The sequence below is a fragment of the Armigeres subalbatus genome, chromosome 3 (genome assembly GCF_024139115.2).
Source record: "Armigeres subalbatus isolate Guangzhou_Male chromosome 3, GZ_Asu_2, whole genome shotgun sequence".
Classification (NCBI taxonomy): Eukaryota; Metazoa; Arthropoda; class Insecta; order Diptera; family Culicidae; genus Armigeres; species Armigeres subalbatus.
Window position 1 is genome coordinate 3466059 of NC_085141.1, and position 26706 is coordinate 3492764.

A 26706-nucleotide genomic window follows, 5' to 3' on the forward strand; every position below is an offset into this window, starting at 1 on the left:
CGTTTTTTAAATGATCTCGAAGGCTTCTCCGCCTTCGAGAATAGGTGGGATCGTCGCGGATCACTATCGATCGAATATTGAGCTCAAATTCGAGCTCATAGGGCATTAAATGGTCCACCCTTAAGGAGTGGTACCATTCTAGAATTTTGTCGACTGCCTGGGAATAATCCATCAGTGCTTCGGCCATTTTCGAAACAGAAAAAGCTCTAAAAATATATTAAATGCAAAAAATATATACAATAAATTTTATCAAATAATCTAAACCTACCAAATTTACCCCTAATTAGCTACGATTCACAAAAAATGTGAGAAAAAGCAGCTTTAACTAAAAAGGAAGGCTAAATTCAAGCCTATGCTATCGCATAAATTATGCGAAATAAAGAAAACGCGCACAAGTTATGCTGTTTTCTTAAACTAAACCCTAGCCTAAATTATAAAAATAAAAATTTACAATTTGAAGCACTGTGTAAATGAGAATGTTATTTAGAATCACTTATTAAAAGCTTAATTATTTACAATGTATCAATGTATAATAGATTAAATTTCTAAAGCCGATTGAAAGGCAACAATTATAAGGATTTCTCATCATCCGAACCCATACCAGAAAATGAATTAATGAATGCAATGATTATAATGAATACAAACCTTTTCACTTTATAAGAACAATTGGAATAAAGGATTCCAATTCCTCCCGGAGCTTACTTGAAAAGGGTTCCACTTTAGGGTTAAAGTGGAAACCTTTTCTTTTAATTTTCTTTTGCGTTGAGCGCCAATTGTTAGAGATTCTTTTTGCTGGGGACTTTCGTCTGCCCTTGTCGTGACCTCAGGGTCGTTTTCTGGAAGCTCTTTGGGAGAAATTGGAGGATCGTGGGCGGAAACGCTTCCCTTAAAACAAAACACACAAGCGAAAATCTAGCAGAATGTCGAATATAGTGAAATGAGGAATGATTGTTTAAATAAAGATCGAAACTGAATGAATTTAGGTTTTACATTTTAATTCGGTGTTGTTAAAGCAATTCGTTTTTCAACTCATTGGGGAGAGGTTTGAGGATAAATAGGCACATTACTTGGATTCACGATGATTTCACGGTGAGGCGAGGCGGCTCATGATCTGGCGACGCGACCGGCAGCCTGGCTGGGGTGCGAGGTCTCGAATATCGGGAATTGGCAGAATACATATCCCCTGCGGTTCAAGTTCTCTACCGCGGCGTTCCGGCTTGACAAGCAGCAGCATGCGGTAGGTCCCATGGCTCACCTATCCTCGTGGAAGAAGGCGAAGATGAAGAAAATGGCCTTTCCGGGAACACGAGGGCAGCGTTCTTTCAACAGGAGTCCTCCTCATCCCCAGTCACGGACACAGGATTGAAATGCCTGCTTCTTCACGGGGTTGGATCGGCCCTGGGCTATAGCCGTGGTCACTAACACTGCTCACAGGAGCCCGTCTTCACTGTGTTCCGGCCACCTTGAAGCACACGCGATCGGCTTGATTTAACAATTTCACTGCCGAAAGAAAAACGGTTGAAAAATACTGCGTCCTTCTGGTTGGATTGACTTTCACCTTCCAAGACAGCGATGTCATCCTGACAGCCGCTTTTATGGTCTCCGTCTCGCCCGTCGACGGTCACTCACCGACGGCGTGACGTTTACGTCAACTTGTCACCGGAGTGGAGTAACGGCGAGGGTGCGTTCATGGGATAATAGAGGTATTGTAAGGAGAGAGGGGGGGATAATTTCTATTTCCTTTTTTCTGTTATGCATGGCATATTTCAGTATTCCTAATCGTGTTCCTGATTGTTTCTTTTTTTGTAAAACATTAACTTGAATCTATTTAATAACTACTAATAAGCAGAAAATATATATAAATAATATTTACACCGGGCCAATGTAACCGTTTTGACGGGTTACAAACCGCACCATACTGGATAAGCGGAATGTCTGCTGTGCCTAAAGGGAAAGACGACTTTCGACTGGTTGTAAATATGCGGGGACCAAACAAAGCAATCAATCGTGAGTACTTTCGGCTTCCTTTGATTGAGGAGATGAAAGTCAAACTCCACGGTTTTAAATTTTTTACTAAACTCGACCTCAGCAACGCGTTTTATCACCTCGAACTACACCCCGAATCTCGCGAGCTAACCACCTTCCTAACGGAAAATGGTATGTATCTGGTTACTTTCAACCAACGACATTGACCAAATAGTGTCCCTGTCTTACACGACTTTCCAATCTTGTTTTTAGGTATGTATAGATTCACCAGGTTGATGTTCGGGGTGAATTGTGCCCCCGAAGTCTTCCAACGGGAAATGACACGCATCCTAAAGCCAGTTAAGAATAAAATCATTTACATCGACGATGTTCTAATCTTCGCTGATTGCCTTGAAGATTTAAGGAAAACCGTATGCGAGGTGTTGAAGATATTGAGAGCCAATAACCTTACATTGAATAGTGCAAAGTGCGAATTTGATCAGACGCGCTTGAAGTTCCTGGGACATGAGATTGACGAGAACGGTTTTCACGTTGACGATGCCAAGATAAAAAGCATACGCAATTTCCGAGAACCAAACACGGTTTCCGAATTACGTAGTTTTTTGGGATTGGCAGCGTTCATCAGCCCACACATAAGAAATTTTGCGGATATCACTAATCCCTTATGGGAAATTATTACTGCAAAAGTGTGGACATGGGGGCCTAGACAAAGTAATGCTTTCAAAACCGTCAAAGATCAAATCATCAGCTGCTGCGTATCCTTGGGATTTTTCTCCGAAACCGACAAAACGGTCTTGTACACGGACGCCTCTCCGGTTGCCCTTGGCGCCGTTCTAGTGCAAGAAGACGAACAGGGAAAGTCTCGAATCATTAGTTTCGCATCAAAATCACTTACCAGCATTGAACGAAAATACGCTCAAAATCAGCGTGAGGCCCTAGGGGCTGTATGGGCTGTAGAGCATTTTTCGTTTTATCTACTTGGAAGAGAATTCACATTACGAACCGATGCTCAAGGAGTGTCTTTTATTTTAAATCGATCTCGCGAAGACTCTAAAAGAGCTCTTACGCGAGCCGATGGATGGGCATTGCGTCTAAGCCCCTATAACTACATCGTGGAATACGTTCGAGGTGCGGAAAACATTGCAGATCCTTCTTCGCGTTTATACAGTGGAGATGATAGTCCTTTTGACGAAACCAACAGTCCATGGGAGATTGCGTGCCTCGAAGCTAACACGGTTCAGTTTATGACAGAAAATGAAATCGAGTTAGCTACATCCAAAGACGAAACCCTTCAAGCAGTCATAGGCGCACTAGGCTCTGGACATTGGCCTAAACATTTGCGGCGATACCAAATTCTCGAAAGCGACCTAACTACCCGCCACGGTTTATTAGTCAAAACTGGTTGTGTGGTCATCCCAGATGAGTTAAAAGAACGTTGTCTAAAGGTCTCGCATCAAGGCCACCCTTCGGCCGCTAAACAGAAAAGCATTTTGAGACAGCGCGTTTGGTGGCCCGGAATGCCTAACGATGTTCAAAAATGGGCAGAATCTTGTCCAACATGTGCTGTGAATGGTAAACCGGAGAGACCCACCCCAATGCAGCGCGTCTTCGCACCGAGGGCGGTGTGGGAGACCATTGCCTTGGATTTCAACGGGCCTTATGCGAAGTTTGGGGGTGTATCCATTTTGGTCATTGTGGACTACAAGTCAAGGTACCTGATGGCACGGCCGGTAAAAACAACGAGCTTTGAGCACACGAAAAAAGTGCTTGAAGACGTATTTGAGCGAGAAGGGACACCAAAATTCATCAAAACTGATAACGGTCCTCCCTTCAACGGTGAGGAGTACAAAAAGTATTGTGAAACTCGTGATATAACTCCTATCTTCTCAACGCCGCTGTTCCCGCAGCAAAATGGGCTGGTGGAGGGCTATATGAAGCTCATAAATAAGGCAATGGCTAGCGCTACAATGAATAGAACAAACTATATAGAAGAGCTGAGTATGGCCATTCAAGCTCATAATGCTGCTATCCACAGGGTGACGAAGCTCCCACCGGAGGAAATTATGTCTGGTCGGAAAATCAAGCGGAGTCTTCCATTAATGACTTTCGAGAGAGTTGAAATTGACGAGGAACTACTTTCCGAAAGAGATCGTGATGCTAAAATTTCCGGAAAACATCGAGAGGATCAACGGCGCGGTGCTCGTCCTTGTCGAGTACGTCCTGGCGACACCGTTATAGTCGAGCGACAAACTCATGGAAAAGGGCAATCGCGGTTTTCACCTACGAGGTACACAGTAACCGAAGACCGAAACGGAAGCCTTACACTCAACGATAACGAGGGCCATATGCTAAAGCGGCACGTCTCTCAAACAAAAAAGGTATCTGATTGGCGCGACGAAGACAGGTTGAAACATCCAGATGAACCGCTTCAATCTAACATGATGCCGAGAAATGCAAGAGTGAAGAAAGCTCCATCTTACCTGCGTGACTACGTTCATGTTGCGGAGAATTCATAAATAGCATAATTAATCTAATCATTAAGCTTACCTTGTCTTAATATGGATTTTTTTATAAATCATCTTCATGATAGTTTTATTAACTCTAAATATATTATATACACAGAGCCAAAAAAAGTTGGGATTTTAACATTTTCTTACTCTCAATTCAAAAGTCAGGACAATTTGGTATATTTGAGTGCTGAAAAACTTAATTTAAAAGTAAAATGTTTATTTTGATGTATTTTTTTTCAAATCAAAATTGTTATTTTAACAGTGGGAGTTTTCAGAACAAAATTTATTTAATATTCAAACTTCTCTGAAATTTGTTGTTTCTGGTAACACTGACAACAAGACATTATGCAATTTGCAGCAAATGACGATCTGTCATGACTCAGGAGGACGGCTTTCTTCAAAGCGAAGCACTTCATCAGCAACAAATTTCGAATAAACTGCAACAAGCGGTAAGACTCAATCATTCAAATAGAATTTCATTCATTTGTTAGCTAATTATTCTTCCATTTCACAGGGCTTATCATCGCTTGCTGATCGAAAATGAGATGTCCGTAAATAGCACTGAATTGCCGCTAAAAATCGAGTGCTCCGTGAAAAACATCATGGCGTCCACCGGACGATGCAACGGGCCGATATTAACTCGGATATTAAAGCGATTCGTGCCAGCTTGCTTCATCGCAACGTAGGAACCGTGAAATTCACCACACTAAACTAGAACCAGGCAGTGGCAAACAAATCGTAAGTTTGAAGGACGTATATCGGAAGTAGCAGCCGTATTCCTGATACTAGGCAGCTGCCGTCCAAATTTTAAACAAGGCAGAACATAGGTGCTGCACTGACTCAGGACGAGCGAATAATGCTTCCAGAGCAAAATTCCAGATGAAAACGTAAATAAAAATGTTCGCGTATTCATTATATATTTCAAAAAGTATAAAATAAAATGGAAAATCGAAGTAAAATAATCAATTTTAAAAAAGAAGTATTTATTTTGGTAAAAGTAAATTGAAAATTCACACATGAAATTGACAATAAACTAAACTTGTTGTTTTGAAAGTTTACTAGTTGATTTCAATGTTAAATGTACATTTCGTTTTGAGAGTAAACTCTTATTTCGAAAAGATAGCTCTTTTTTCAATTGTGGATTTAACAGTCCTATACTTTCTACTGAAAAATACTAACTAATTTTCTTAATTTTACCAACGTTTCTTTGACTTTTACCAACGATTTTTTTTTGTGTGTAGAAAAAATAAATACGTTACAGTTGGTTTCTTGAATCGTGTCATTGGAACGACCGTATATCGCTGATTGAGTAACTGGTAGAAGGGCCTTTTTTTGCCAGTGGCTCCTTTCCATTTGACGAATTCTGCTCCTTTTTTCTAGCTTCGCGGGCGGAATCCGTACAGGTCAAGTAGAGTTTTGGCGCTGGTTGTAATCCCTCGGGTTGCAGCTCCATAGTGGTGGCACCAACATGAGCGCGGCTGTGTCGGCGAGCTTGAATTGCCAATTCCACGCATTTAAAAAACAAAAAAATCGTACTTCTATAATAATTATTTAGTATTTAAACAGGACGAACAAAACAAACTGAAGAGCTGAATTTGGAACTATCATAACAGTGCCAAGAGCAAAACAGCAAGATGACTTTCCATTTGCTAAAATGGGCCCAATGTTTATATACAAGAAACGTCATGTTGTCCCAGTGAAAATCAGATGGGCGCAGAAAACACACGGAACACAAAAAAAACGAAAACTCATTTTGATATCCCGACTAGAAATAAGCCTTTCAAAGGATTGGTTTATACCAAGGACACACCTGTGGTATTGTCTAACCGGAACAAAGTTAAAACGCTTTTAATACCGAAGTTGGATTTTTCACCAGATACAGGCAACTTTCCCAACTTCGGAAGTAGTGCGCTGGATTCGCCTAAAGATGCGCTAAACAACGCATCAATTAGTTTGACAGATAGAACTTCGGAAGAAAGTTCGGTTCGGAAATCCTGACTTCCGAATTCTAAGTTGGTGCTACACCTACAATATTAATACCACCAGTGTGTATTTCATTTCATTTATTTAGTCTACATCTATACAGATAACACTGAATCAACAATTTGACGCCACAATACACGGTTCGAGGCCGCATCTCTCCATCCTCGAATACGCCCCACGCTCGCCAAGTCGTTCTGCACCTGGTCTGCCCATCTCGCTCGCTGCGCTCCACGTCGTCTCGTACCTGCCGGATCGGAAGCGAACACCATCTTTGCAGGGTTGCTGTCCGGCATTCTTGCAACATGCCCTGCCCATCGTACCCTTCCGGCTTTAGCTACCTTCTGGATACTGGGTTCGCCGTAGAGCTGGGCGAGCTCATGGTTCATTCTTCGCCGCCACACACCGTCTTCTTGTACACCGCCAAAGATGGTCCTAAGCACCCGTCTCTCGAATACTCCGAGTGCTTGCAAGTCCTCCTCGAGCATTGTCCATGTTTCATGTCCGTAGAGGACTACCGGTCTTATTAACGTCTTGTACATGACACATTTGGTGCGGTGGCGAATCTTTTTCGACCGCAGTTTCTTCTGGAGCCCGTAGTAGGCCCGACTTCCACAGATGATGCGCCTTCGTATTTCACGACTAACGTTGTTGTCAGCCGTTAGCAAGGATCCGAGGTAGACGAATTCCTCGACCACTTCGAAGGTATCCCCGTCTATCGTAACACTGCTTCCCAGGCGGGCCCTGTCGCGCTCGGTTCCGCCCACAAGCATGTACTTTGTCTTTGACGCATTCACCACCAGTCCAACTTTTGATGCTTCACGTTTCAGGCGGGTGTACAGTTCTGCCACCTTTGCAAATGTTCGGCCGACAATGTCCATGTCATCCGCGAAGCAAATAAATTGACTGGATCTGTTGAAAATCGTTCCCCGGCTGTTACACCCGGCTCTCCGCATGACACCTTCTACCGCAATGTTGAACAACAGGCACGAAAGTCCATCACCTTGTCTTAGTCCCCGGCGCGATTCGTACGAACTGGCGTGGTCGCCCGAGATCTACACACAGTTTTGCACACCATCCACCGTTGCTTTGATCAGTCTGGTAAGCTTTCCCAGGAAGCTGTTCTCGTCTATTATTTTCCCTAGCTCTACGCGGTCTATAATGTCGTATGCCGCCTTGAAATCAATGACCAGATGGTGCGTTGGGACCTGGTATTCACGGCATTTTGAAGGATTTGCCGTACAGTAAAGATCTGGTCCGTTGTCGAGCGGCCGTCAACGAAGCCGGCTTGATAACTTCCCACGAACTCGTTCACTAATGGTGACAGACGACGGAAGATGATCTGGGATATCACTTTGTAGGCGGCATTAAGGATGGTGATCGCTCGAAAGTTCTCACACTCCAGTTTGTCGCCTTTCTTGTAGATGGGGCATATAACCCCTTCCTTCCACTCCTCCGGTAGCTGTTCGTTTTCCCAGATTCTGACTATCAGTTTGTGCAGGCAAGTGGCCAGCTTTTCCGGGCCCATCTTGATGAGCTCAGCTCCGATACCATCCTTACCAGCTGCTTTATTGGTCTTTAGCTGTTGAATGGCATCCTTAACTTCCCTCAAGGTGGGGCTGGTTGGCTTCCATCGTCCGCTGAACTGACGTAGTCATCTCCTCCGCTGCCTTGACTTTCATTGCCTGTACTCTCAGCGCCATTCAGATGTTCCTCGTAGTGCTGCTTCCACCTTTCGATCACCACACGTTCGTCCGTCAAGATGCTCCCATCCTTATCCCGGCACATTTCGGCTCGCGGCACGAAGCCTTTGCGGGATGCGTTGAGCTTCTGATAGAACTTGCGTGTTTCTTGAGAACGGCACAGCTGTTCCATCTCCTCGCACTCCGCTTCTTCCAGGCGGCGTTTCTTCTCCTGAAAAAGGCGGGTCTGCTGTCTCCGCTTCCGTCTATAACGTTCCACGTTCTGCCGGGTACCTTGCTGCAGCGCGACCGCCCGCGCTGCGTCCTTCTCCTCCAGAATCTGTCTACACTCTTCGTCGAACCAATCGTTCCGTCGACTTCGACCCATATACCCGACGTTGTTCTCCGCTGCGTCGTTAATGGCTGCTTTGACTGTATTCCAGCAGTCCTCAAGAGATGCTGCGCGTATGCAGTGGCGACATCAGGTTGCTTCAGTCGCTCTAGGTCGTACCGCGGCAGTCGTCGATACCGAACATTGTTGATGACGGATAGTTTTGGGCGCAGTTTAACCATCACCAGATAGTGGTCAGAGTCGATGTTAGCGCCACGATATGTCCTGACGTCGATAATGTCAGAGAAGTGCCGTCCATCAATCAGAACGTGGTCGATTTGTGATTCTGTCTGCAGTGGCGATCTCCAGGTGTACCGATACGGGAGGCTGTGTTGGAAGTAGGTGCTGCGAATGGCCATATTCTTGGAGGCGGCGAAATCAATTAGTCGTAGGCCGTTTTCGTTCGTCAGCCGGTGAGCGCTGAACTTTCCAATAGTCGGTCTAAACTCCTCCTCTTGGCCAACCTGAGCGTTCAAATCTCCTATGATGATTTTGACGTCGTGGCTTGGGCAGCTGTCGTACTCACGTTCCAGCTGCGCGTAGAATGCGTCCTTATAATCATCAGTGCTTCCGGAGTGTGGGCTATGGACGTTGATTATGCTGAAGTTGAAGAACCGGCCTTTGATCCTCAACCTGCACATTCTCTCGTTGATCGGCCACCACCCGATCACGCGCCTTTGCATGTCGCCCATCACTATGAAAGCTGTTCCCAGCTCGTGTGTGCTGCCGCAGCTCTGGTAGATGGTATGATTACCTCTAAACGTTCGCACCATTGATCCCTTCCAACAAACCTCCTGCAGCGCTACGATGCCGAATCCACGGTCCTTGAGCACATCGGCGAGTATGCGTGTGCTCCCGATGAAGTTGAGAGATTTGCAGTTCCACGAACCGAGTTTCCAATCGCTAGTCCCTTTTCGTCGCAGTGGTCTTCGCCGATGGTTCCGGTCCGTACTCTCTTGTTGATTGTTCGTTGCTTATGATTTTTTAAAGGCTGGCTTGCAGGGCCTGACACCAAACCCTCTAAATTTCCGGAGGACCATTCCTCCTTATTTCCGGTGGACCATGGTGCACAGTTTCACTTAGAGTCCCTCGCTGGCACTCGGACGGTGATCAGCGGCCCTAACATGGAGAACAGACGCTGTTGTGCGCAGATCCTGACATGGAGAACAGACGCTCAATAAGATTTGCACCTCCGGAGAGGAGCAACTCCCCCCTTCCCTGTCAGCATACGACCATAGTTCCCACCGGGGTTGGTTACCCGATCTTCCCTAAGGTTGCTCGTATCCCGGCCAGCACCGCGGGGAGGTAGGGATAGGAGTTGCTGGGTAAGAGGCTAAGGACCGCGAGATGGGGTCTATTTTATTCCTTCAGGTACGCGAAGTACCAATGGTACGCTTTACCCAGCATTTGCCGTGCCACCACAAGTGTGTAATTAGGGCTCATTCACAAATTACATAACGCAAAAAAACACAGATTTGAACCCCCACCCACCCCTCTGTGACTTGTTTGTAACATTTCCTCTATACCCACCCACCCCCATCGGTGACGCGTAACGTCGGACTAAAAATTCACAAAAAAATATTAATTGATATTTTTAATGAACTCTACCTTAACTTTCTACATAGTAAATAATAATGCTGTCAAATTTGAATTTAATTAGTGATTTTATTTTTTATATCATTCGTTATCTGTTACAGAACTGAACAAACCCACCCACCCCTAGACAAGCCTTAACATTTTGTAACGGAATATTGGGTACCCACCCACCCCTTATGGCGTTATGTAATTTGTGAATGAGCCCTTAGTCTTAAATTATTCATGGTACAAATAGTGTATAATTTACAACGATACGATAAATAATCCAATCATAATATGTGTTATCGGAAAATGATACTAAATTTGATATAATTCTATGCGGGAAGTAAGCCAACTGGACTGAAAGACCATTTTTTTTTTCGGGAGAAGGAAGATGTGTGGCCCATACAGTCTTATCCCTCGCAATAAGTGTATATTGCGCTGAACCCCAGCAAATCCCTAAAAGTCGATATAACCAACGCAACCAACTCCTGGGCGGCGAACAGACGAGATCGACGGCAGTCTTGCTGCTCGGCTCGTCACACTCTTCATACGACGCTGTAGCAGGTAAGTCACAATCCCCGCAAGAAACCACAACGGTCTGGGTGATTCCTTTTCCCCATGCCGAATTCATTGCCCACAGGGACTCCTCTGAAATAGTATAAAAATGTTGCGATAATTTTCAATTTACATGAAAAAAATATAATTGAGGTTAGGTCCGTTTTCCGACCGCTCTCTCACTGTGTGAAATGAACTCATCAGAAATCGTTCACCGTCAATTACACTAAAATGAGTAACATGGCAGTTACTCATAATATGTGTTGTTCCAGGTTAGGCCCGTTTTGTGTGAACGAAACACAAAATTGTGTGAATGACTTTAAGCGTGTATTCGGGCCGCCGCAAAATACTCCTATTTTTGCGCCGTCGCCGCCGCCGCCTCATCAGCACCTGAATGTATGCAACCAGAAGCACATGATGCAAACGGTAGAGCTAGCTTACAGTTTAAATACTTCGTGTGTTTCAGGTTGCATAGATTGAGGCACTGATTTTTGTTACACTGAATAGTTGTTCCACTTCCCCAATTTGGTTTATCTCCCCTGCCTGACCATAAGGCCACAAACACAATTCAGCGGAACGAACGATATAAGCAGCAAGATTTAACAGAACATATATGGCTTATAACTGAAAAATCCGGCCTTTTTCGTCGTTGACGGCTTACAAGTTTGGCGTCGAACCTCAAGAGCAAGAGTATTGATTGCGATGCTATATTCAACAAGTTAATACCGACGCTCAAGAGGTCGTTCAATAATGATGTCACAGGTTTTAGGGGGGGGGGGGGGGGGCTCTAAGATTTTGTGACAATACATGTACTAGGTATACAAAAATGCGTGACAAAGGGGGAAGGGAAGACGACCCCTCCCCAGCTGTCTGCGAGTCAGGGAGAACTGCCTAGGGCGTGGTGGGATTTAGCAGTGGGCTCTGCTAAAATCCCTCCCAAAAAACCACAAGTGCCCGTAAGCGGACTCTATCAAAGCGACTGTGTGCCGCTTCAAAAGCACAAGCCCAGGGAGGGAGTGCCATCTGGCATGTGGAGTGTCCCTACTTCGGTAGGGTAGTGCGTGAGCTGCTTTGGCAGGGAGGGAGTGGTCTGGTTGTGCTGGGGGAGGAGGGTCGTAGCGAGTCGCCGCCGCTATGGCAGCCTCGAAGCGCAGCAGAAGTCTGAGTATGGACTGCACATGCTAAGGCAAGAGTGTCGTAGCGTTGCTACCGCTATCGACACCTCGAGGCATGGCAGTGGAGTGTTAGAATAAGTTGTGGAGTGTACCTACTTCGGTAGGGTAGCGCGTGAGCTGCTTCGGCAGGGAGTGAGTGATCTGGTTGTGCTGAGGCAGGAGTGTCATAGCGCGTCACCGCTATTGTCACCTCGAAGCGCAGCAGAAGTCTGAGTATGGACTGCACATGCTGAGGTAGGAGTCGAGGGACCTATCGACACCTCGAGGCATGGCAGTGGAGTGTTAGAGTGAGCACCCGAAAAAGGGTCACATGGAGCGAATGGTCTTTGGAGAAGCTGCTTCGGCGGCAGGGTAGCAGTGGGTTGTACCCACACACCTACAGTTGTGCACATGTGGTGCATGGGGAGTGTCCCTGCTTCGGCAGGGTAGCGTGTGGTCTGCTTCGGCAGTGGTGTGATTGATCTGCTCGTGCTGAGGCAGGAGTGTCGTAGCGCAATATCTGTAGGCCCAGGCAGTTACCGCTATTGACACCTCGAGGCATGGCAGCGGAGCGTCCGGGAGAGCATCCAAGTAAGACTCAAATGGAGTGAATGGTGTGCGAGCACCCAAGTCAGTCTCGCGTGGGACGAGTGCCTGTGTGAGCGATAATGAGCGAGTACGCTTAGTACTGCCGTCCCCCCAGAAGTAGTACTGCGAGGTAGTTCCTGGGGAAACGATGGTGGAGCCCAAGGGAGTTTAGTCGGTATTACCGGTATGGTCGAGTCCGACACTCCAGTACACTTCCGTGTGGTAGTTTGGCAACTACAATGCACGTGTACTGGGTTAGTGTGTAAATGCATTCTCCCTTGTAAAAAAAAAAAAAAAAAAAAAAAAAAAAAAAAGGTGGAAGGGGGTTAGAATTCTCAAAAAATAGAATCACTCCCAACCCAGACCCAGAAATGACATACTTGTGTCACAGTATTTGGGTACAATTAAAAGATATTTTAGTTACTAGATAAAGATTGTCGCTGTCGTCGCTGTCCGGAACATCTTTTGCTGGCGAGGATAGGGGATCTAAATGTCAAAGAAGGAAAATCCATACGATTTGACAGGTATGTACCACACATGTTTCGGACAGCAGAACAAAGGGAACCGAAGCGACAATCTTTATCTAGTAACTAAAATATCTTTTGTACAATTCCACTTACGTATCTGAATCAAAAACGATGCGGACAATAAAACGTAAATGCCTTGTTTGTACTAAGGGCGTGTTCACAAATTACATAAAGCTTTAGGGAGTGGGAAGGTATCTCTAACAGGGCTTCGGTCTATACAAATTTTATAACCATCTAACAAAAAAAAACATTACAATTGTAAATTGAATGGTGAATTAAAAATAATCAATTTTGTCTTTATGTAATTTGTGATGAACTCTAAAGCTACTAGGCGGCGATTTCCGTCATATTCCCATGTCATATGTAACCTTTTATGCATACTTTAAGCAATACTACTAGCTGATTTTTAACAAAAAGCACTTTATTCACTTCTTTTTCACACATAGTATTCCTAAGTCATTTATACCACCCAGCCTATTTTTTCTGCAACACAGGAAGTATGAAAACTAATTTAGTCATTCGAAAACGACTGAGCAATAGGATGGTCAAATTGATCTTATGTCGATTACTTTTACACTTGAACAGGGAAATCATTTTTGGCTTTCTGGGAAACATACGCCGAATACTCGAAGAACACCCTCAATCCCTTGTAAATATCTTTTTTGTATTAGTTTCAGCTTCCTAATTCTCCTCTGCTTATTTACAGTCGTGGTCGAAAAAAGGCTGGAAAAAATCCTTGGATTTGGTATTGTGTGATGCTTCACGATAGCAAGCTGCAGCCCTAGATGGCATCGTACGAATCTGGATCGGGACCCTGTCGTTCCACACGGCATCCATTTCTCACATAGCGAAATCCATCCTGGTAGATCAATATCGTGTCAGAATCAACCGAATGAACGTCCTACTAGCTTTATTCTCACCTGTACAAGCCCTGGAAGGTCCTTCCAAAACTCCAAATTAGGTATCACTTCTATACCTCGAGCCCCTAAGTACATGAAGCGCACAATCGAACCGATCGTAAAGTACGTGAACGCTCCTATTAGAAATAAGATGAGTAGCACCCCTCCCGTACTGGGTTTACTGATTTCTTCGATTGTCACCGGACATGCGTAGGGTGAAAATAGGATGAGATTCTTAAAAAAAAACAATCGAGTGTTAAATAATATGAAGGATGTGCATAATTCTCTAGCATCTTACATTGCCATTATCAGCTCTCAATTTGATCTCATCCGGATTAACAAACAAATAAGATTCATCGTGCTTCAGACAGAGCAACTGAATTGATGTCACACTAAAAAGAAATAATATTCAATGATATTAGCGTTTGAGCTTAAAAAATCTTCAAATTACAAGATAAGAAAAAAATATAATAGGAAGGAGGAAGCTACAGTAATGGTGAGTGTTTCAAAAGAATATAATGCGCAATCCTTACGTTAAATTCAAATGGAAAACTAGAAATTGCTGTCCGTGTTCATTTGTGAAGAAACTACTATTCTTCGTTGTACCCAGCTTCTGATAATGCTGAGTTGCATTATTAAATCGACACAGCTGAAAAATAAGAACATAGATTTTGCTTATTTAGTAGAATTCGGCTCCAACATTCAATAGCGCATCATTAAATGGCGCTGAATTGCGTTGTTGGGCCCAAGTTACCCCGCCAGCGCGGGAGAGGCTTTTGAAATGGTGGTGCCGAATTATGGTTTTGCATCTTATTTCCTACCGAATAGCCATCGCCGGAGCTGCATTCTTTACCATCACTCGGAAGAAATTTTATGTCCTGGCACGGATTAAAGAAGTACTTATCCGATGTCTTAGGATCCACCGTGTGCATGTAGCCTTCCACCTTGGTCACCACCGACCGTATGTCGAATCCCTGCCCGTTTTCAAACTCGCACCGGCACGGATCCAGCCGATGACACTGGCTTGCTGTTGCCTGTGCCAATCTCCAGCCACTGTCGGCCAGAAAAATGATCGCGAGAGCTACAACCGAAAGATTAGTCATCGTAGATCATTGCACACTCTCTACAACGAATGAAAATGTGGAAATATCTTTATCAACAAGTTAGAATTTTTTTTTTTGCTGAATGACTGTGCGATGCAAATGAAGAAAGTTTTTTCTATTATTTGTTGTTGTGGGTAAAAGTCAAAACCACAGGGATGCCAGTACTGTTGTTATTAAATATCCTCACAGTCACAGTTGACTCAAAATGTCTGCGGGGTTATCAACGTTATCAACGGGTAGTACACGCTTAGTTCAGTTCACCCAAATATGGGTGAAGAGTACCTAAAATCACCAAAAAGTGCACATATACCTGTGATGAAATCCGTGTATAAATGGGTGAAAAAAACTTCATATTTCCGGAGGAAAGCTCACCGGTGTTTCTGGGTGAGGGGAAGGGGAAAAAGGCCTTTTCATCAGTGAGTTTTCCTCCAGCTAGTGTCAAAAAGTACAGTGACCGATTGATTTTTACACACCGACAAGCCGCCATTACCGAGCGTGGAAAGCTGGATACTACGTTCTCCGTGCAGGCTGAGTTATTATTCATTCAACAACGAGTTGAATGAAAATAGAGTGTATGCGACATCTTTATGCAACACGCATGCAACAAAACAACATGTGACATGAGCGTGATACGAAAAGGTTTTCGTTTTGTTTTTGTTGTCCTGGAAGAAAATAAACCGAAAGGAACGGAACTGCAGAGCAAAACAAAATCAAAATCTTCGAATGATTCAAAATTTCAAATCATTCAAATAATTCCAGAAGAAATTTTAAGCTAATCATGATCTACAACTTGTATATTTTTGACAAGTACGGTACGCTTCTTTACTATGGGGAATGGAATCGACTGAAGCAATCCGGAATAACAAAAGACGAGGTAAGTATGTAGGTCCGAGTGATCACTTGAGTCTCTGTTGATTGTAGGACTAATAAATTCCCCCAACAGGAAGCCAAGCTCATGTACGGGATGCTGTTCTCATTGAAATCCTTTGTCAATAAAATTTCACCCATCGATCCAAAGGAAGGCTTTCTATATTACAAAACGAACAAATATGCGCTTCACTTTGTCGAAGTGTCCTCGGGTTTGAAGTTCGTTCTTAATACAGATACGACCGCAACCGGCATCAAGGAGTTTCTTCTTCACCTGTACAGCAAGGTAATGTAAAGCAACACAATTTATCTATTCAATCGCGAACTAAAAATTTCATTTGTTAATTTTCTTAGATATGGGTGGAATACGTCGTTCGAAATCCACTCTGGACCATTGGAACCCCCGTCACATCCGAACTTTTTAAAACTAAACTGGATGAATTCGTAAAACAATCTCCGCTGTTCGGACCAAAAGTCATATGAATTCACGTTTTACTTCAATAATTCAGACCATTAAAAGAAGATAAATTGTACAATTAAAGTTATCGAGAAAATGCATATTCCGAAATTTCCGTGGCAAAATGAAAATGGCCTTGCTGACTTATTTTATTTATATTTATAGCTTTGATATAAATTATTGTTGCGTCAGTGTTTGTAGATTCTCCAACTTATCAGTTCTGTGTAACCTCCATTGTGTCACTCATATCATCTTCGCCATTCATACCGTAGGCTGCCGTATGCTGGGTTATGAAACACACCGAAGGCTTCCCCATGAGTTTACAAAACGACTCGAGAATATCCCTTTTGCTCAGTTCGTATTCAGCTCGTTTTCCCCATCCGTAGAAATATCGATCCTCGTTCATACCTTCGACGACTTGTTTCGTGCGAACCAGATAAGCCTGTTTGATGAACGTTTCTTTGATCAGTTTAGGGACATCGCCGAAAAAGGAATGATGATCTTCGCTGCTGATATGCAGCTTGTCCAGAAAGTCCCATAAACCTTGCTCGGGAACGTCTCCGTTCTTCATAAAGATGTAGCCCAGAATCAGATAGAGCAGGGTATAGGACTTCCGGTATTCGTCGTTCATGTCCAAAATGGATCCACAAGTAATGGTAGATACGAGTATGTAGGTTTTGTTGCGTTCCGTTTCGACTAACTTGTATCCGTAAACCTAAAACACAACAGAAAAGCATTGACACAATAGAACATTTATTTAGAAACAATCAAGATAAGACTAAGATATTTAGTATAGGTAGGTATAGAGTTCAAGAGAGGGGTCTGGGTTTGGAACACCAAACGATAGTACGAAGAAGGTACAATACACACAAAAACCTACCTCTGTCAGCTCTCTCATAACCTGGCCAATGATTTTCGGGAAAATCCGACTGTTTCCACCGAGAGCATTTTTCACCAGATCCGGCTTCTTCATCTGATGCTTATTGCATGACATATTGAGAATAGCCTTCACCAAGTTAATCACCATTTGATCCTGCTCCACATCGTCGGTACCATCCTGCTGTTGTTGGCTGGATGTTCTTCCCCGTTCTTGCTGGCCGCTGGTGCTTGGCCGAGCGGATTGAGATTGACTCGGTTCCGAGCGGTTATTGCGCGATTGCTGTGATGACAGGATGCCACTCGAACGCGGCATTTTTTTTTTTCAAATATCAAAATGAACTGGATTTATTAATGGAAGATTTTCCTTTCATCAAAGAAAATCTATGTATTTAAACTTGTAATAATATTATTTTATTTTTCGCCGATTCGCATCAAGCGCAAAAAAATCACGAACTAAAATAAAAGCCTTTTCGTGTGACATCCGACATCACCCAGAATCGAGGGGACGAGAAGACAACAGATTTTTTCATGCACGTGCACCGATACACGGAGAAAAATATTGAAAATATTGAAAACGTCGTAAAGCTTTCAGGGTCTGTTCAAATATTACGTAACGCAATAGGGGGTGGGGGGTTGTTAAATTTTTGTTACGATTTGTTACGCAAAATATGGGGGGTGGGTGTCCTTCGGAATATTGTTACGCGTAACAAATTATTTGCATAGCGAAAAAAAAAATTAAAAATGTTAAAAAATGTTTATTTCCTTCAAAATAGCGTAAAATATACACTCAGAAATAGAACAAACCAATAATAGTATAAAGATAAAGCATTTTTTATATTTACGAAATTTACACTTTGCTTAGTTTAAAGAGTAATCTATTCAAGATTACAATTTAGTTTATCTCCGAATTTCGTGAAAATATTCTCCTTTAGTGTATTAGCTGCTCTGAAATGTAATTAAATCAGATTTTCCGCCATTTGCGCATCATAAATGGATCATTCCTGATTCTGGGTTTGTTCCGGCGCATTAATAGAATCATTTAAAGATATGTTGTGATTAGAAGATGCAACTTTGAGGTAGGTATTTATAGTATTATTCCGGTAACACATTGCTTATTAATTTTGACGTAAACTACGTCTAAGGGGAAGACTCGGATACAGGGTGACAAATGAAAATTTCCAAATTCGAGACCGTCACGAAATTATGTAAGATTTCAAACGTTAATAGCTCCTTTATTTTTCAATGGATTTTCGGGATTTAATTATCAATCGAATCGGAAACTCTCCAGCAATTTTTTAACTATTGGAACTATTGATTATTAATGTAAAGACATTAAAAATTCCAATTCTTTACCAACCCAGTAAAATTTCAGAGTTTCGTTACGACCGCCGTTTGGTGCCGTTGGTTCTTGCGCTCTACTTTTGTGCGGTGATTCGCACAAAAAGTACAACAATAGAACCAGAGCAATGACCGCGGTCGGAGCAAAAAAAGTAGTGTTTATGAAAAAGTGCTACAGATGCTGGACATGTTGATGTAAGCATGAGGTGATCATTAAAATTGATTATCAACTATAAACAAGATTATTCTACTATTTAGGCAGCACCCCTTTAAAATAACACTTCAAAAGTTACACAACAGTCGGAGAAAGTAAAGGCATCATCACCACTGCGGAATAATAAATTTGGGGTTTTTAAATGAAAATTTTAAATTGTCATATCCAACCATTTTCATATATTGAGTTACGCTAATTCGAAACACAAATGAATTGGTGTGAGATCGATCATGATTGTTGCGAAACAATTTGCTGCTTGCAAGAAAAATTATTAAGGAAATACTAAACCGTGGGAAATTCAATTGAGCACGTAAACGAATAACATATCAATAATGAGCATTTTTGTTTTCATTATAACTTTGCTTACAAAATCGATCGGTTCGCAACAACAACCGTCTTACAGATTGGGAAATATTCTTCGAATTCTTCGGGTTGATTATATTTAGGGGGAGATCCTCTAGTGCCATAAGCAATTTGACAACAAAACTAACTATCCGGATTATGTTTCCTTTCATACCTTATACATAAAATATGGCAATTGATGATACAAGCTATATTTGATCATTTGAACACGTTTTACGAAGATGAATTTTGGAGAAAAATTTCACGGTTCAGAAAAATGTCTCTTAGTGACGGACACTATTGCATAAAATGTTCAATTATTGTTCAAATGTGACTAAGTTCCTGTTACATGAGTAAAGGCATCATTCAGAATAATCATATTTTTACGTGCTTCAAGCTGTAAATATTAAACATTGTTAGTAATCCAAATTCTCACCTTTTTGAATGTTCTCTTCAATTTTTGTTTCTGCTAATTTCTGTGGCTTTCTCAGCAAGAAGAAACAAATGAATTGAAGTAAGTGTAACAAAACAGGTGTAAAAAATGGCTATGAAAAATCTCAATGATCGAACACCACAATTACATGGTACATCTAACAAATCATCATCATCAAAACATCAATATTTTTAGCATTTTTATTTAATTTCAAATTTTGTACAAAGCTTACCACACCAAGATCTGATATCCCATGCCGTTAAAATCCTTTTCAATAGCTTCTTTTTGTACTTAATAAGTCTCACGAAACGATCTTTCACATACGGGGCGATTTCCATACAAACCTCAAACTGCTCGTACTCAGTTAAATTACAACCAATTCAGTTGAAAATTTAGGAGGTTCATCAAAACATCAAATGTTATCATTCAAGCATAGGGGAGCGAAAAAGTCAAAACTTCAATCACCAAATTAATTATTATCTTATGATCTGCTTTACGTAGTTTACGTCGGGCGGTCGTATCTTGTATATAACCCTTCTGATTTTTATTTTAGTACTGAATATCATTCGGATACGCTGTCGATGGCCCGCATGAATCTGCAAAGATGAATTCCAACATTTCAAAGACGGAGACTGCCTCGCACAATAACATTGAACGGCAAGCTGTGGATCCCAAAGATATATTTCTGGGGATGCCGGACAAATGGGAAATCCAAGAGATCAATCAGACACAGAAGCCTGAGATCAGGTGAGTTCATAAAAAAGTCTGTCAATACCCTTCTGTCGTTCAACAATTTTTTTCTTACAGCTAATTGGAACGCATTATCTATGATATCAGCTGAAGGAGTATTTGGACGTGATGAACCACGAGCTGAAAACTCTGCAACATTACCCCACTCTCTGGAACTCGGCTGAGAAACAGAAACGAAAATATGTCGCTTTAAAGCTTATTATCTTTGTTTCTTATTATAGCCTCAGTTGCTTCTGTTATGTTATGTTGAAGGAACCGTGGCTAAAATATTTTAAGTCACAACGTTTTCTTATTGATCGCGAAAAATAAAATAATTTGGTTAACAATTTTCTCAGCTGCTTTTTTTGTAAACAGAATAATTCTAAACAAAACAAAATTAATTCTAACAATACTATTTTCGATATTGTCGCTTTATACTATTCCTATATAAATGAAAGTTATACTAACCGAGTATAACCAGCACATAATCGAAGCCGGGGTCAACCAGGCAAATAGCCAGTTAGAATGACTTTCAATCTATTTAGTATAGATTTTTCTCAGAGTGTACAATGCATAATAATTTTAAATGCTATCAAAAATCTTTTTTTTCTCAAAAAACTAATTGTTACGCGTTACGCATAGGGGTGAGGATAATTATGAAAATTGTTACAAATTGTTACGAGGGGGTGGGGGGTTCTCAAAACCAACGTTTTTCGCGTTACGTAATATTTGAACAGACCCTCAGTACACTGTTTGTTTAATCGACAAATATTTGTCATAGCCTGTTTTAACAAAATTTGACGTTTGCTGATTATTTGTCATGTGCCAGTACACGATGAGCAAATATTTGAATAAAACCTATTTGTCAAATACTATGTTTGAACACTTTGTTTGACTATTTGTCAAATGTTGTTCAAAAGACAGTACATTGTTTGTCGTCAAACTCGCATTAGACATTGTACAAGAACTTTTTCAGAATGTCCACCGCCGATTTTGACCTATTTTTACGACCTTTTAAGTTTGGTTGGACCTCAGAAGTTGAAATTGGTATCCAGAAGCAGGACACGAGTATGAGCAAATCAATATCTCCAGTAGAAAGATTCCTGACGTTGAGATTCTGCGCTACCGGAGAAAGCATCAATGCAATATTTTTTCAGGATTCCACTGACGACAATCTCCAGAATTGTTCCAGAGGTTTGCCGGGCCATATATGAGGCCCTTAAGAATCTTCTATCATCTATCATTGGAGAATTAATCCCTATGTTAGAAATGAGTACCCTAGAATTTTACAATTTTGTTGCAACATTTATAAAACTCGCAATGTGCTGCAACATTTATAAAACTCGCAACTGTATTGGCGCTTTGATGTTGCATGAAGAAGAAGAAGCAGAAAGATGATAATCGAAAAAATCTCCACGGCAAACCATACGAAGAAGTTTTTAAAACTCTTCTCAAAAATTCTAGAAGCAATTTAATTAAAAACGGTAAACACTACGGGGTTGGACTTTTCTTCTACTGTGTATTAAGTGTATCACAAAATAAAATTTCGAATAGGAATATTGTGTTTATTATATAGTAGAAGAAAAGTCCAACCCCGTACTGCTTACCGTTTTTAATTAAATTGCTTCCAGAATTTTTGAGAAGAGTTTTAAAAACTTCTTCGTATGGTTTCCCATGGAGATTTTTTCGATTATCATCTTTCTGCTTCTTCTTCTTCATGCAACATCAAAGTGCCAATTGGCGCTTAAATTGCTTCTAGAATTTTTGAGAAGAGTTTTAAAAACTTTTTCGTATGGTTTCCCGTGGAAATTTTTTCGATTATCATCTTTCTGCTTCTTCTTCTTCATGCAACATCAAAGCGCCAATCAAGGAGGATTACGCCTTTTTTCTTATGAGCAGTTCCTTCTAACTTTATTTATACTGCCGGTAGACGCATAATTGTTTCATGTTTGCTGGGATTTCCTTGGTCTATTTCCTCTATTTTCACCGAACGTTCAGGGTCCCCAGGTCCGATTACACCACATGAGTGGAATATAATCTGTTTTTAAATCTTATTTCCAAGGAACTGTCTACGGAACATCATTTAGAACCGAATCTCTAAACAATGTGGAAAATATTGGACTGCTCTGAGGATAATCCGCACATATTTATCGGAGAAAATCCATAAATTTTTATTTTGAGATTTATGTGTACACACTAAACCATCTGCTATCCCAGAACGCACTTAAAACAAACAGGACCAAGTTATTTTTCAAGATTTGTTCTTTTCTTTTTCGTTCCGGATCAGTCAATTCGTCCAAGTTTAAAATTATTTGTAAGTATTTGCAACTCAACATCGGTAAAGAGTTGCAAACATAATCAAATATTTAACAGTTTTGACAGTACACGATTTGTCATTTCTGCAAATATTTGTTATGCACAGTGTTGCAAATATTCGATAAACGAATATTTGACAAGTCAGTACACACAAAGCAAATATATTTTTTGAAATTTAGCAAATATTTGTCAATTAGACAAACAGTGTACTGAATGCTTAAGTCCAAAAGAGAGGCTCTCTTTGTTTACTTTCTCTTTCGATTACACTGCCAAAAATATCTATATACAGTAGACGTTCGATAACTGCAAGTCATTTAACTGCAATGATTTTTAATTGCAATTCGATAGTTGCGACAGTTTTGCAGTTATCGAACCGCTAAACTTCAAACTGATGTCGAACTCAATGACAGCTGCATTGCGCTGCACATTTAGATGCACTTCTATTGCATCTGACGTCGATTGACAACCGTTTGACGTCTAGAATGCGTTGCAGTTATCGAACGGCATTCGTTAACTGAAAAGTAAACATTTTGCAGTTATCGAACGCCTACTGTATATGATATATGTGTCGCCGTTTTAAATTTTTGCAATAGCTCCACCCTAATATAATCAATATAGAATCACACATAAATTAAATAATTGCTTATTCGAGAACACACATAAAGTTAATTTGGATATATTTTATTAGTAGTTCGCGTGAAGAATGGTGGGTTCATTCACAAATTACATAACGCTAAAATTGACCATTTTTAACCCCCACCCACCCCCTCGTAACGTTTTTTGTATGGAATGGTTCTAAAATTTGTATGGGCCGTAACGCTCGGACAGACACCCTCCCACCCCCAAAAGCGTTATGTAATTTGTGAATGGGCCCGTGCTGATATACATCATAAGTTAAATCTATGGATTTTTGCCAATAAATATGTGTGGATTTTTAGTAGTGTATCCAGCTTTCCACGCTCGGTAATGGCGGCTTGTTGGTGTGTGAAAATCAATCGGTCACTGTACTTTTTGACACTAGCTGGAGGAAAGCTCACCGGTGTTTCTGGGTGAGGGGAAGGGGAAAAGGCCTTTTCATCAGTGAGTTTTCCTCCAGCTAGTGTCAAAAAGTACAGTGACCGATTGATTTTTACACACCGACAAGCCGCCATTACCGAGCGTGGAAAGCTGGATTACAAAGCCGTACTAACATTTACACGAGTTTACATTGGATTTTCCAGCACCGATCTGAAGAAAATAGCTTTGTCTAGTGTGCTGAGGTGAAAATATTGCATCAAATTTTAAACTACCCAGGAAACCATTAAGCACTGCAATAAGCCTTATTTATACCATATAACAGCTTTTCAGTGCTTATAATTTCTATCCAGCTTTCCACGCGGCTTGTCGCTGTGTAAAAATCAATCAGTCACTGTTTGTTTGACACTAGCTGGAGGAAAGCTCACTGGCGTTCCTGGATGAGGGGAAGGGAAAAAAGGCCTTTTCGCCAGTGAGTTTTCCTCCAGCTACACTATTAAAAATCCACACATATTTCTAGAGTGCTTTGAAAATAGGGTAAAATACCCAATAGTGGACCCCCTAGTAGCGGAATTTTGCTCTTCCTGTCATACGGCTTAGAAATTTTCAAAACATTAACTCTGCTTGATATCCAACAACAAGCCATGCATCCCCTCTTCACGATACATACATAAAACACCCAAATACGAGACGTTATTCGTTGAAATTAACATTTCAAAGTCTAACTGAATTCGCCCTATAGCAGACCTCCTGGGGGTCCATAATAGGAAATTGCTTCCCTATAGTCGACATTTCATTTGATTTTCATGTCTCGTTTCGGGACGTTCTTCTCCCTATTATGGACTCCCAAAATATTCTTATAATGGACACTCTCGTGTTTATTTTTTATAAAATTGTAAAAAATCATATATTTTAATTTCCATAGCATTTCCAATGCATGTAATCAAATCATAGGACTGTAAGGTAGGTTCTCCCGATAGAATTTCATAGCAAAATGTTGACATTGTGCGATAATAATGCAAAAATGGCTCGAGGGTCCACTATTGGTTGGGGGTCCACTATTGGTCACTTTACCCTAGGTCGTATGTGCAAAAGAGAGTCTCTCTTTGGATCTATTCTCTTTCGATTATTACGAAACTATACAAAAGTTTACTTCGAATTTCTTGTTAGATATCCAAAGACAATAGCTTTGTTTATCATCATTTACTTCGAATTTCTTGTTAGATATCCAAAGACAATAGCTTTGTTTATCATGCTGAAGTGGAAATGTAGCAAAACATGCAAAACTAGCCGATATATTAGCCTAAGAGAGCGTGACCAAAGAGAATCTCTCGTTTGCACATACGACCTATTCTCAAAGCAATCTAGATTTATTGGCAAAAATCCATAGATTTAACTTATGATGTATTGTCGGGCCGCCACCAAACCGGACCGCGCGATTGAGCACTCGCGCTGCGACGCGAGTCGCGACAATTTGAAATATTTCATTATAGTAGCGCGCATCATGCACGCATGGATGTACTATCATGCGCACTAATCAGAAGTGAGTTGCGACGTCTGATAACTGCAGATATTTCATTTTATTGAAAAATTTTTTTCGATTTTCTACTATACACGGAATATATCAGGGCAAACATAACCATTCTCCACGCGAACTACCAATAAAATATATATCCAAATAAACTTTATGTGTGATCTCGAATTAGCAATTATATAATTTATGTGTGGTTCTATATCGATTATATTAGCATAGATATAATAATCAAGATGTTGGGGTCAGAGCAAATTAGTACTCATTTTATGGTTCCATGTACTAAGATTTCGGTACCCAGTAAAACAAAGCAACGCTTCAACAAAAATTTGAATTGTTCTAATTTTCTACTGTTGTCAAGGTTATCATCCCGGCTGTTTATTTATTATTTTCCTGTGGTTTGCGGATGTTTTACGATAATTTAAATTTTCCTTTGACATTAATATTTTTATTTGTTTTCAGATCAACGCTTAAAACTGTGGAATTTAGGGGTTGAGGATTGAGGAATTGAGTCGATAGGTGATTGACCAATGATTTTGTTTTGACCATGATATCTATACGTGTATTTGAAATTTTACATGGATCACATTCTACCTATCCAGTCCCTGGACGATCGTTAAGATTGTGGTTTACAATATTGGCTTAATTTATTCTGACCTGTATTCCCGTAGATGCGAGATGAATTCTACCCAATGTAGGATAATGGAGCAATGGTGCCGATCTACACGTGCTAGGTCACTTGGCAAACGATGTTTGGCTCGAAGGAAGCAGCGAGTTTCCGTTGTGAGCGACGGTGTAAATTTACCTGTTCGATCGCGACGATGCCTTGCCGTCGGTGAATTTGCTCAATATAGGCTACGTGTTGGTGAACCTCAAGTTCGATCGAAACGTCGTTGATGACCCCGCAGACGCCTACGCCCTGTCGCTGGTCAATGTAGTCCTGGGGGTTTTCCGACCTCGAGATAATTTGGTCAGTTGACGCAGCAGGATGACGGACAGTCATGATGATAACGGTGGAATTAACGTTCGTGTGGATCTCACCACTTCCTAGACGCACGCAGTTCTCCTGATTCTCGCACTGTCGAAAGATGGGAGGCACGACAGCCACTGGCTCGTCGCAGGAGCGGCACTCTCGGTTTCGAAAGTGTTTTCGTAAGGCGAGGACGAATTTCCCGCCTAATCGTGCTCCCTGAAAGTGGGGTTTACCGTAGGTTAGCGCGACGGTATTTTCAACAATAAAATGCACATTATCGCGAGTTTGTTTCCCGCTTGACGTGAACAGTTATGCATCAGTTTGACTTGGTATCAAAGACATAATTTCTCCTGGTTTATCCTAGGTCGAGATTTGGTTTAATCGAAGGATCGTGGAATTCACTGGCACAAGCCGGTCCAGTAGCGTTATAACAATAAATTACGATTCAACTATGGAATCCCACGAAGCTACGCATTGGCACACTTAAACTCTACTCTAGTATTCGACAGCTCTTAAGCTAGGCATATTCCTGATTCTAGTTGGCAAGTACTTGATATTCAATAATAACTGCCCCTTAGTCGAATGGTATAGTCTACGATTCGTTTAATTCAATGGTCCAGATTCAAGTGGAGAACGATCAAAACTAGGATCGCATTGAAG

General features: G+C 41.5%; 4 protein-coding genes and 2 long non-coding RNA genes across 6 annotated transcripts; 4 read left to right on the forward strand and 2 right to left on the reverse strand.

The window, feature by feature from the left end:
• Positions 1-2303: 2303 nt before the first annotated feature.
• On the forward strand, positions 2304-4502 carry LOC134221430 (uncharacterized protein K02A2.6-like). Its single transcript, XM_062700622.1, has one exon. The coding sequence runs from the start codon at positions 2304-2306 to the stop codon at positions 4500-4502; it is 2199 nt and encodes a 732-aa protein (XP_062556606.1).
• A 324-nt stretch (positions 4503-4826) lies between these two features.
• On the forward strand, positions 4827-5462 carry LOC134219780 (uncharacterized). The gene is made up of 2 exons (XR_009981661.1): positions 4827-4945; positions 5011-5462. It is a non-coding gene; the product is annotated as an uncharacterized LOC134219780 (long non-coding RNA).
• A 7889-nt stretch (positions 5463-13351) lies between these two features.
• Positions 13352-15092, reverse strand: LOC134226721 (uncharacterized). Its single transcript, XM_062707677.1, has 5 exons — positions 14672-15092; positions 14384-14499; positions 14149-14242; positions 13872-14084; positions 13352-13810 (listed from the first exon to the last, which is right to left on the reverse strand). The coding sequence occupies exons 1-5, from the start codon at positions 14951-14953 to the stop codon at positions 13733-13735; spliced, it is 783 nt and encodes a 260-aa protein (XP_062563661.1). The 5' UTR covers positions 14954-15092; the 3' UTR covers positions 13352-13732.
• A 505-nt stretch (positions 15093-15597) lies between these two features.
• On the forward strand, positions 15598-16361 carry LOC134225885 (trafficking protein particle complex subunit 1). Its single transcript, XM_062706317.1, has 3 exons — positions 15598-15827; positions 15897-16106; positions 16175-16361. The coding sequence occupies exons 1-3, from the start codon at positions 15732-15734 to the stop codon at positions 16301-16303; spliced, it is 435 nt and encodes a 144-aa protein (XP_062562301.1). The 5' UTR covers positions 15598-15731; the 3' UTR covers positions 16304-16361.
• A 27-nt stretch (positions 16362-16388) lies between these two features.
• LOC134225884 (non-structural maintenance of chromosomes element 3 homolog) lies at positions 16389-17631 on the reverse strand. The gene is made up of 2 exons (XM_062706316.1): positions 17158-17631; positions 16389-16992 (listed from the first exon to the last, which is right to left on the reverse strand). The coding sequence occupies exons 1-2, from the start codon at positions 17467-17469 to the stop codon at positions 16492-16494; spliced, it is 813 nt and encodes a 270-aa protein (XP_062562300.1). The 5' UTR covers positions 17470-17631; the 3' UTR covers positions 16389-16491.
• A 361-nt stretch (positions 17632-17992) lies between these two features.
• LOC134227067 (uncharacterized) lies at positions 17993-20528 on the forward strand. Its single transcript, XR_009983603.1, has 3 exons — positions 17993-18232; positions 20037-20230; positions 20291-20528. It is a non-coding gene; the product is annotated as an uncharacterized LOC134227067 (long non-coding RNA).
• Positions 20529-26706: the final 6178 nt, after the last annotated feature.

Bases quoted from the DNA above. Each gene is read 5' to 3' on its own strand.
- LOC134221430 (XM_062700622.1), top strand. From the start codon at position 2,304: ATGACACGCATCCTAAAGCCAGTTAAGAATAAAATCATTTACATCGAC.
- LOC134226721 (XM_062707677.1), bottom strand. From the start codon at position 14,953: ATGACTAATCTTTCGGTTGTAGCTCTCGCGATCATTTTTCTGGCCGAC. The intron at 14,500-14,671 runs GTAGGAAATAAG...CTTATTTTTCAG, and splicing joins GCTCCGGCGATGGCTATTCG to CTGTGTCGATTTAATAATGC. The intron at 13,811-13,871 runs GTGAGAATAAAG...TTGATCTACCAG, and splicing joins ACCTTCCAGGGCTTGTACAG to GATGGATTTCGCTATGTGAG.
- LOC134225885 (XM_062706317.1), top strand. From the start codon at position 15,732: ATGATCTACAACTTGTATATTTTTGACAAGTACGGTACGCTTCTTTAC. The intron at 15,828-15,896 runs GTAAGTATGTAG...TTCCCCCAACAG, and splicing joins CCGGAATAACAAAAGACGAG to GAAGCCAAGCTCATGTACGG. The intron at 16,107-16,174 runs GTAATGTAAAGC...TAATTTTCTTAG, and splicing joins TTCTTCACCTGTACAGCAAG to ATATGGGTGGAATACGTCGT.
- LOC134225884 (XM_062706316.1), bottom strand. From the start codon at position 17,469: ATGCCGCGTTCGAGTGGCATCCTGTCATCACAGCAATCGCGCAATAAC. The intron at 16,993-17,157 runs GTAGGTTTTTGT...GTTGTGTTTTAG, and splicing joins TTATGAGAGAGCTGACAGAG to GTTTACGGATACAAGTTAGT.